The 9,294-nt window shown below is 42.1% G+C and overlaps 1 protein-coding gene across 1 annotated transcript in view; it reads right to left on the bottom strand.

The window, feature by feature from the left end:
- Nucleotides 1–515: 515 nt before the first annotated feature.
- ARFGEF3 (ARFGEF family member 3) overlaps nt 516–9,294 on the bottom strand; it is a 180,246-nt gene continuing 171,467 nt past the window's right edge. Inside the window, exons 33-34 of the mRNA XM_053592320.1 lie at nt 6,702–7,926; nt 516–4,639 (exon numbers count right to left, since the gene is read on the bottom strand). Coding sequence (XP_053448295.1) covers nt 4,448–4,639; nt 6,702–7,926 — 1,417 coding nt within the window. The 3' untranslated portion in view covers nt 516–4,447. The remainder of the gene's footprint in view (nt 4,640–6,701; nt 7,927–9,294) is intronic.

Here is a 9,294-nt window from a genome sequence, read left to right as displayed (position 1 = left end):
CGGCTGCAGAGCACTTTATTCTGAGATGATTAATTTATTCCATCACTTCCACCTAACTTCATGAGTTTTCCCAAGAAACACCAAATGTCTGTTTTAAGATTAAAGTTTTTATTTTGGTTCCTTTATTTTCAGATACTCAGAATGTTATATATGATCTTGCTGTGCATAAACATTAAAATTTTTTTAACCTTATTTTTAAAAACCCCCATAATATCTGGGATATCAAATATTCTCATTTTAATTGTATAATTCCTTTGAAACTCTCTCTCCTACTAGAATGCTTATACAGTAGCGGTTCTCAACCTGGGGGTCGCGACACCTTTGGGAATAGAATGACCCTTTCACAGGAGTCGACTAAGACCATCCTGAATATCAGATATTTACATTACGATTCGTAACAGTAGCAAAAGTACAGTTATGAAGTAGCAACGAAAATAATTTTATGGTTGGGGGTCACCACATGAGGAACTGTCGCGGTTGGGGGTCACCACATGAGGAAGGGTCGTGGCATTAGGAAGGGTGAGAACACTGTTACACAGCATGGTCTTGGAGAGAGAGACTATGGCCTGTGAATTCAGAAACACTTCTTCTGCACCCAATTTTGCCTTTTACTTGTTACCTTGGGCAAGTTTCCTAACTTCTCTGGGAATGTGTCCTCATCTGAAAAAATGAGGACATACTATCTGTCTCTCACAAAAACTAAGTATGATAATCTAGGTAAAGGTTTGCATTCACAGCAACAACTCTTTCCTTCCTGCTGAACTTTTGACTTTTTTTTCTTCTTTTATTGTTAAATCATAGCTGTGTACTAGCAAATTGTGGTACATGTATACCATGGAATATTATGCAGCCTTAAAGAAAGATGGAGACTTTTTTTTTTTGCAGTTTTCTTTTTGGCCAGGGCTGGATTTGAACCTGCCACCTCAGGCATATGGGACTGGCACCCTACTCCTTTGAGCCACAGGCGCCACCCTCCCTGCTGAACTTTTGCTACCGTTATCAGCTTTAAACAAAGGTCTTCATTCTGTTTAGTTTGATGGACTTATACAAATGGATTTTCCTTTCTGAAAGAGAAAAATTTCCTATTTTAGCAATGTTGTGAAGTACTTGGCAAAGATAGATGCTATATAACTGCATTACTGTCTTACAGTTAAGGCTATTTGTCTTGCAACTGATCCAGTGTAAACCTTTCCTTAAAATAGTAAGAACGAAAAGCCCAGCGGTCATTGTACCAAGAAGTTTCTATTTCAAAGTATTTTCAGATTATGTTAACAATGTTTTCTTAACTGATTTAAAACATTTTAATCTGAGCTGTTAAGTATGTTAGCATCTGCCTGGCTCATTATACAGCCTCCCAATGGGAAAGTTGTTCTGGTTTTAGGTCTAGTGAAGGTTGGACCACAAGCCCAGGAAGAGAGAGAAAACAGAAAGGTGTAAAGAGACAGTCTTAAAGATCTTTAAAAGCACATCAGGAGATCCAGAGCCAGGCTAGCTCCCATGAACAAGGCATTAGCTTTCTGGCCTCAAAACCTATGTCTTCCTTCAAGGCAGACAGAGCTCTGGCTAAGAATGCCTGCACGAGGCTGGGCTGTTCAGTCAGCAGCTCCCTTACATTTGGAGTTTGCCAGAAGCTTGTTTGCCAAAATATAAGAAGAAAAAAATTTCAATTTCAGTCTGATACACTTTTGGCAGCAAATACAGGCAACTGTGTAAAATCTTGTTCTGTAAATATGATCTGTGCGTAAATGCTAAGAACTGTCCTTAACTTCAAAAGGCTGCCTTGACCTTGGTTTTACCTGTTGCCACAAAAGGGACCGCGAGGAGAAAAACATCTGACATTTTCAGAGAAGGTGGGAGGGAGTGAAGGAAGAGAGGAAGGAAGGAAGCAGGACAGAGAGAGGGGCTGGCCTGGGCAGTTCCTGACCTCCTCCCTTCTTCTCCACGCTGGAAAAGTCAGCTGAAGTCCTACTCTTCAGAGACTACTTTGTATCAGCAGTATCCTTTTGGGGAACTTCAAATACCCCTGGGAAATATTGCTATATCTTGCTAATTTTCTAGTTGAAATCTGATGTGAATGTGGACATCGGGTAACTCTGACACAGAGGAGGGCATGATGTGGGCCCTGGACTGGGTTATAGAGAGATGATGAGAAAGTACCCCAAACCTCTTACAAAGTAGTAGATTAAGAGCTGTGGATACTTTCTCATCCTTTTATTCTCGGGACCCACTATCAGGCTAGAACTAGAACAGTGTTTGAACACAGAATGGGATAAACTTATTTTCATAAACCAACCTTGAAGCCCATAATAAAGAATCTGTGGGCGAACATATTCTGATTTCTAAACAATTAAATAACAGTAAGCCTGGGATGTGACATTCATAAATGGAGACAGCTTCCTTGGAATTTTTATGCTTTATGAAAAGTTGCTATGTATAAAACTCTAATTTTATGCAAAGGCTTCGCGCCCCCCCCCCCCAGTAAATTACAGAGTGCTCACAGGCTCAAAGGAAAACTGAGCCTCAGATTTGGTATGAAAAGAAATAATCACGGTGTACTTCTTTTGTTGAAATAAAGTATCTACTTGACTTTCAAATGTTAATTTTTAAAACATAAAAATTAAAAAGTACAGGACACGGCTTGTTGCTATCCCAACAATTCATTGCCTGTTAAGGTCAAATATTTGACAATCTGTTTCTAAACATGAATTATTGTCCAGTGAGCAAAAATTGAAGGGAAGAAATGTAAACATGTCTTCCAGATTCTGAAGTGGTCTCTAGATGGCGCACTGAATGATACAGGTTTTGTACATCTCCTAACCAGGTCAGAGAACCCTGCCTTACCTTGTAGTTAGAAAGCCCCATGTTTCTCAAAGAGGGCAAAGTTTATAATTACCACCACTTAATAAAATTCAATCCCTTTTAAATCCTTTCTTCAATACTGAACAATTAGTATTTGATTTTTAAAGACTGACATATTCAGTTATGAATACATTTTTAAGGACTTGGAAATTATAACATAAGTCTTAGCAACTAACTCTACTCTCTAGAATGTACATATTAATAAGTGGGCTTGAGTGAGGAATTTTAATTATTATTATAATCTAAGAAATATAAAAATATTACAAGTAATAAGATAAAGCTTTCAAATTCATTTTCTAGTAATACTTAGGAAAAGAAATATCCACTTAAAATAATAGTCTGAGTAAAGAAACGTGAAACAGAGGGTAAATTTACTTGTTAGGAGAAATATTTGAAGTAGAAAAAATTAATTTTCTAACTTTAGTGTCCCTTTCCCCTTGAGTTTTATTCTCTGAGACTACAGCTTGAATAACTCACACCAAGATTTCATAAGATTGCTTATATTTAAAGATTTAAAATGATTTCATCATTATCCCTCCCAAGCCCACACTCCTTGCTCCTTTCTCTGAGAAGTCTGCTCTCTGGATGCATGGAGGACTCTGAGTTCCATCACTCCAAGGGGTTGATATAAAATGAGTTGCAGTTTAATGTTTTGGTTTCTTAAAAACCAAATGTTATACCTTATGTTCAGATAGTTATGGGGCATAGAAATGTCTGTGCAACAAAGGACTAAGGCACCATTTTTTCTTTCCTTTCCTTGTTTGCCTTGGGGACAGAAGCAAAGACCAATGAGACCCCCAGAGTAGCCAGCCAGTCTTCTGTCTCTTGACAACGTATGTATCAGCTACTGTCACGGCACTCTGTGTCAAAGGCTGCCAAGCCACATACTTAAAACCCTGGTAGGAAAGAATTTTCTTCCTTCAGATATGGGGGGGAAAAGGCACAACAGTACCTTACAAGGGGAAGGTGATGAATACCTGAAAATCTTAACAATTTGAGAATGATTTTGAAATGTTTCGGATTATTTTATAATAGAAGGCATTTCTTTCTTGATCACGACACCCAAGAACATATTTTTGTGGCTGTTTTCTTCCCAGCCAAAACTATGATCATCACATCAATCTCCCTCCAGTTAATAGAATCTAGTACTAGACGTTTGAGTGTTCCCATATCAGCTTGACTCACCAGCAGATACTGCCTTAGGAATTGCATTTATTTGTCAAATGATGGATCAAATGGATCAATGGAGTGTTTTTAAAGGAGTGGCCCTTGAAAATGACCCATGTGGGGACAATACCATAAGCAAAAGCACTGGAAAATAAACTTCAAGATCTGGGACAGTATCAAGGAATGTCAACTCTTCTATAATAATGTGCAAAATCAAAGTATCATTTCTGTCATCTAGATACAACCTCAGTACTCAGAATGGGCCCGATGCTGATTATTTAGAGAGCGGCTGGAAAGGCTTTTTACTTTAGGAAACACTAGTTTAAGTGGGGCTGGTGGTGGGAAAAATGCTATTAGCTGGATTGGCAGGCTGACTCTAACCATCCCTAATATATTTTCTTAGGAGCAGAACATGAGCCAGCTACACAATGATGTCATAGACTCGGCCGACTCTGCCCAGCCACTCTCTCACAGCCTGGCGGACCCTGATGTCTGTCACGTGACAGGTCAGCTGGCTGATGCATGGGAACACTGCTGGCTGCAGGGCAGTGAAGGTCTGGTCTGGGAGGATCTGAATCTGATTGAGCACTGTTAGCACCATGTTGGTCCACGCCTAAAAGAAACGATTTAAGAGAAAATTAGTGGCTTTCCTCCATTGTTTCATTTGAACACTCTTGTAAATGGGCTCTCAGTTTAATAAATGAGTTTTCACTAATTTAATGTGCCTATAATAAACTGCAGTTTAATTTCACAATATACGTGGGTGGGCAGAAATTCATATAACATTAGAAATGCCTTATTTTCTGTTATCACAAACTACTAAAATTTTACGTATTACTCAGATTTTTAAAACACTCTCTTGCCTTCTCATAATGAGATTTTTTCCCATGGACCATATATGATACTTTTAATCAGCAGTCTTTTTAATGCCCGGATAACTCAGACTAGGTCTGTCTTAATTTGGATAACTTTTAAAATCATTAGCAAATCCCCATGATATGAAAAAGCAATTAAGATAATATGCAATTGGGTGGTATCTGTAGCTCAGAGGGTAATGCGCCAGCCACATACACCCAGGCAGGCAGGTTTGAACCTGGCCTGGGCCAGCAAAGGCAACAATGACAACTGCAACAACAACAACAAAAATAGCCAGGTATTGTGGTGGGCACCTGTAGTCCCAGCTACTTGGGAGGCTGAGGCAAGAGAATTGCTTAAGCCCAGGAATTGGAGGTTGCTGTGAGTTGTGACATCACAGCACTCTACTGAGGGAAACATAGTGAGACTCTGTCTCAAAAAAAAAATAATAATTAAGATAATATGATTTGCTAAGAAGGTTGTCTACTGAAGTATAATCATACATCTCAGTTTGACTGGTGTAGTCTAAGGTGATTTTTGCAAATTCTGAATTATGAATTTTAATTCTATATTCAATATCCTTCAGAGGAAAATAAGGCATCTTGCAAAATTCATAGCAATTCCAAATTTATATTCATTCTAAGAATACATGCTTGTGACAGGGATCTACAATTTTAACATTCAGATTATTTTTAAAAGGCTTTCTTTATATCTCTATTTTTCTCCTTTCTCTCTCTGAACTGGCCCAAACAGTATCAACACTGTTTTCTTCTCAAACTCTTATATACTGTAGAATTATAAATAATAAGTATATGAAGGAACAGACACACTCAAAGCCCCTTGAAAAATGAGAATTTTTATGTGCTCGGGATGGGTCAGAAAAAAATGAGACAAAAGCAATTCATTGGCATAATCACATCATAACATTCACTTTACCTTTTTCCTTTAAACATCATGCTTCATAACTACAGAATTTCTTCTGGGCCATTTTCCAATAACAAACTAGGTCCATACATTTTATAAGCTTTAGCTTCACCTTATTTATCATAGGTGGGCTCTTAATTCTCACTAATACAGAGAATGCCAAAAAGTATCTATATATACAATTTAAGAAAGGAAAAAATTGTATTAAATTGTCATACTTAACAGGCAGGCTGTGGTGGTTCCCGCCTGCAATCCTAGCACTCCAGGAGGCCAAGGCAGGTGGATTGCTTGAGCTCAAGAGTTTGAGACCAGCCTGAGCAAGAGCAAGACCCCATCTCTACTAAAAATAGAAAAACTAGCCAGGCTTGTGGCAAGCATCCGTAGTTCCAGGTACTTGGGAGGCTGAGGCAAAAGAATCACTTGAGCCCAAGAGTTTGAGGTTGCTGTGAGCTGTGTTGCCACAGCACTCTACTAAGGGCAATGAAGTGAGATTCTGTCTCAAAAATAGTCATACTCACGTCACAGGTGACTTGTGCAATTATTATTATTTTTTGACCTGTGCAATCATAAGAGATGCTCAAAGTGACTTGTATTCATCTTTTGTCGTATATATTATTACAATTTTAACATAATTTTTTCCTTTCTTAAAATGTATATGCATTTTTTGGCACCCTGTGTATATGTCACAATGAAGAAAAACGGTTCCTCAAATTGTCTGAGAGTAAAATTTCAGTTTCCTACTGGGATACTGATACAGGCCGATCTACCTCTCAGGCACAGGCAGCCCTCTGACGGGGAGGTAAGGTGGTCCACAGGCCCTGCTGGGCCCATCAAACCTTAGGCCTTGCCCATGGGCTCTGCGCGGGGACATGTGGGTCGGACCCCTGGGCACCTACCTGGATCTGTGCTTCGGCATCTCTCACCGAGATGCTCAGGGAGCTCCCGGTGGAGCCCGAGCGGGGCCTCTTGTCCTGTCGCAGCAGCTCGGGGCCCGCGCTGAAGGAATGTCGCATCTGCCCCTGGTCCACCAAGTGCTGCGGCCGCTGGAGCAGCGGGGAGTCCGGGCCCCGGGGGCCCAGCGACTCTCCCTTCTTCTCCGCCTTGACCTCCTTGGGGAAGGCGGGCAGGTTGTGCTGCTGCTTCCTCTTCTTGTACTCGGTCATCAGCTTGGTGATGGTCTTGTCGGCCGCCATGGTGTAGATTTTGTTCCCCGCGTTCTCCCACCACTCCTTCCTGCGGCCGGGGTCCTTCCTCTCCACCTTGGGGCTGGGCGGCGGCAGCAGCGTGTCCCCGCTGCCCAGCCGCAGACCCAGGGCCTCGCCCGGGTGCTCCCGGGCCTGGCTTCGGTCGTCCTCGGATGGCGTGTCCTTCCCGGAGAAGCCGCCCGTGGACGGCGTGGACGACTCGGACTGGAAGGAGGGCAGGATGAAGAACGGGTCGCTCCTGCCCAGGGGCGGCTCCTCCACGGCGCAGTGCTCCAGGTCCAGGTGCATCTGGATGTAGTTGTTGCACAGCTCCATGCACAGCTTGTGCAGCCGCTTCACCAGCCACACCCAGTCGGCGTTGCTGACCGGCTGGGCGCTCAGCGAGGGCAGCCGCGCGCGCCACCGCCTCTTCTCCTTGCCCCGCGGGGGGCTGACCTGGGCCGTCTCCTCAAAAATGTCCTCGTCCTCTGATGAACACTGCTGGGAGGAGTCTGTGCTCCTCTCGTCGTCCTCAAACAGGACCTTCTTCACCTGCTCGGCGGTGATGGCTTCCTGATTGGTGAGGACGGCGCACACCAGCGCGTGGAAGTAGATGTTGAAGCTCATGGCCGACTGGCGGTAGAGGTTGGCGGCGCCCCCGATGCCCGACACCTTCTTCAGCAGGCACTTGAGCCCGGGGCTGGTGTCGAACTCTCGGGCCGTCCGGTACGAGTCCAGCAGCAGGTCAAAAATGACCGCCAAGTTCTGCATGGATATGTAACGCAGGAAGCCGGCCAGCTTGGCCTCCGGCCCCGGGACGGTCTTCTCCTCTCCAGGGGACGGGCCTCTGACAAACTCTTCTAACAGGATGTCATACAAATTCTGGAGCAGCACTTGATGAGACAGCAAGCTCACCACGATCTCCCTGAAAGAAACGCTTCAAATGAAAAGAAACGGGTCGATGAATGGTCGCCTGTGTGACGTCTATCAGTTATCTCAAGGCCATGCAGACTTCACCCATGTCACAATGACTTATGTGACATTAACAAAGTAAACTTATTCAAATGTCTTCCTTAGAAAAGGGGCAAACTTTTGGGAGTATTCCGTGGTAACATTTTAATTCTAACTAGTGGATGGAGGACTCTGGTCTTTCTTTTCCTTGGGGTGTTCAGTAAAGTGGGTCCTGTACCTTCATTCTGACTGTGACCCACCCTGTCAGGTCAGGTGACCTCCACCTGCAGCTTCACCTCAGTGCTCAAAAAGTTTCAAGTGATGGAGCATTTCGGATTTCAAATTTTTGGAGCGGAGATGCTCAACCTATTCTACGTTTCCAAACATTTTAATTCATCAATGTGGTTTTTTAGGTTTATGGTTTCATTTTCCTTCTTGTTGTTCTCAGAATTTTATAAAAGTAGCCTATGCTGTTATTTTGCCAAATAATTCTCCAAACTGGATAATTATGAGATTACGACAACTCTTATTAACATTGATTTGAAGGTACAACTATTAATAAGTTTCTGTTTTATTCTGGAATTTAAAAGTTATTTTTATAAATTAGCAAGAAAAGTACTCTTTAACTAGCAGAAAATAATTAAAATCTTAAATAAATCTAGGTGCTGTCTTTGCCCTTCGTGCAGTTGTCCCTGGAGGGAAACACCTAACTTTCAAGGAAGATGAAATCAGTAAGGAAGGACTGTCATTCAGAAACAATAGACTTTTAAAATAAATCGCTTTAATCTTTTTGTGGTAAAATGTATATAATAAAGTTACGATTTCAACCATTTTTACATGTATATTCAGCAGTATTAAGTATATTTACAATCTGTGTAACCAGTACCTACACTATTGCTAGAACTTTTCCATCATCCCTAATAGGAACTCTGAACCCACTAAACAATAACTCTCCATTCCCTCTACTCTCAGCTCTTCCTTAAGTAACTTTTGGAAAGTGATTTAAGATATTAGGAAACCTGAACATGCACTCTTCTGAAGAAGAGGGCTGTAAGGTACCAGTTTGGTGTGGTGTCTCCTGTCCACACTTCCCTTCCCACTAAGAAGGGAAATACTTCACTGATCCTACAAGTCTGTCCTCACCATACTATGTTACAAGTGAAAAGGGCAGTATCTTATTCATCCTTTTGTCCCCAGTAGCTGGGAAAATATCTGGTGAGAGCAGCCCTCAGTGAGTCTCCAAAACAAACAAAATAACAAAAGTCCTGGGTGTAAGCTGCTGAACAGATCACTGCCTGGAGGAAAAGCTCTCCTGAAGTGGTTCTGATGCTTCAACACCACTCCGATAGGATCC

Source organism: Nycticebus coucang, chromosome 5 (assembly GCF_027406575.1).
Source record: "Nycticebus coucang isolate mNycCou1 chromosome 5, mNycCou1.pri, whole genome shotgun sequence".
In the NCBI taxonomy this organism is placed as follows: domain Eukaryota; kingdom Metazoa; phylum Chordata; class Mammalia; order Primates; family Lorisidae; genus Nycticebus; species Nycticebus coucang.
This window is presented reverse-complemented; position numbering and strand designations above follow the sequence as displayed.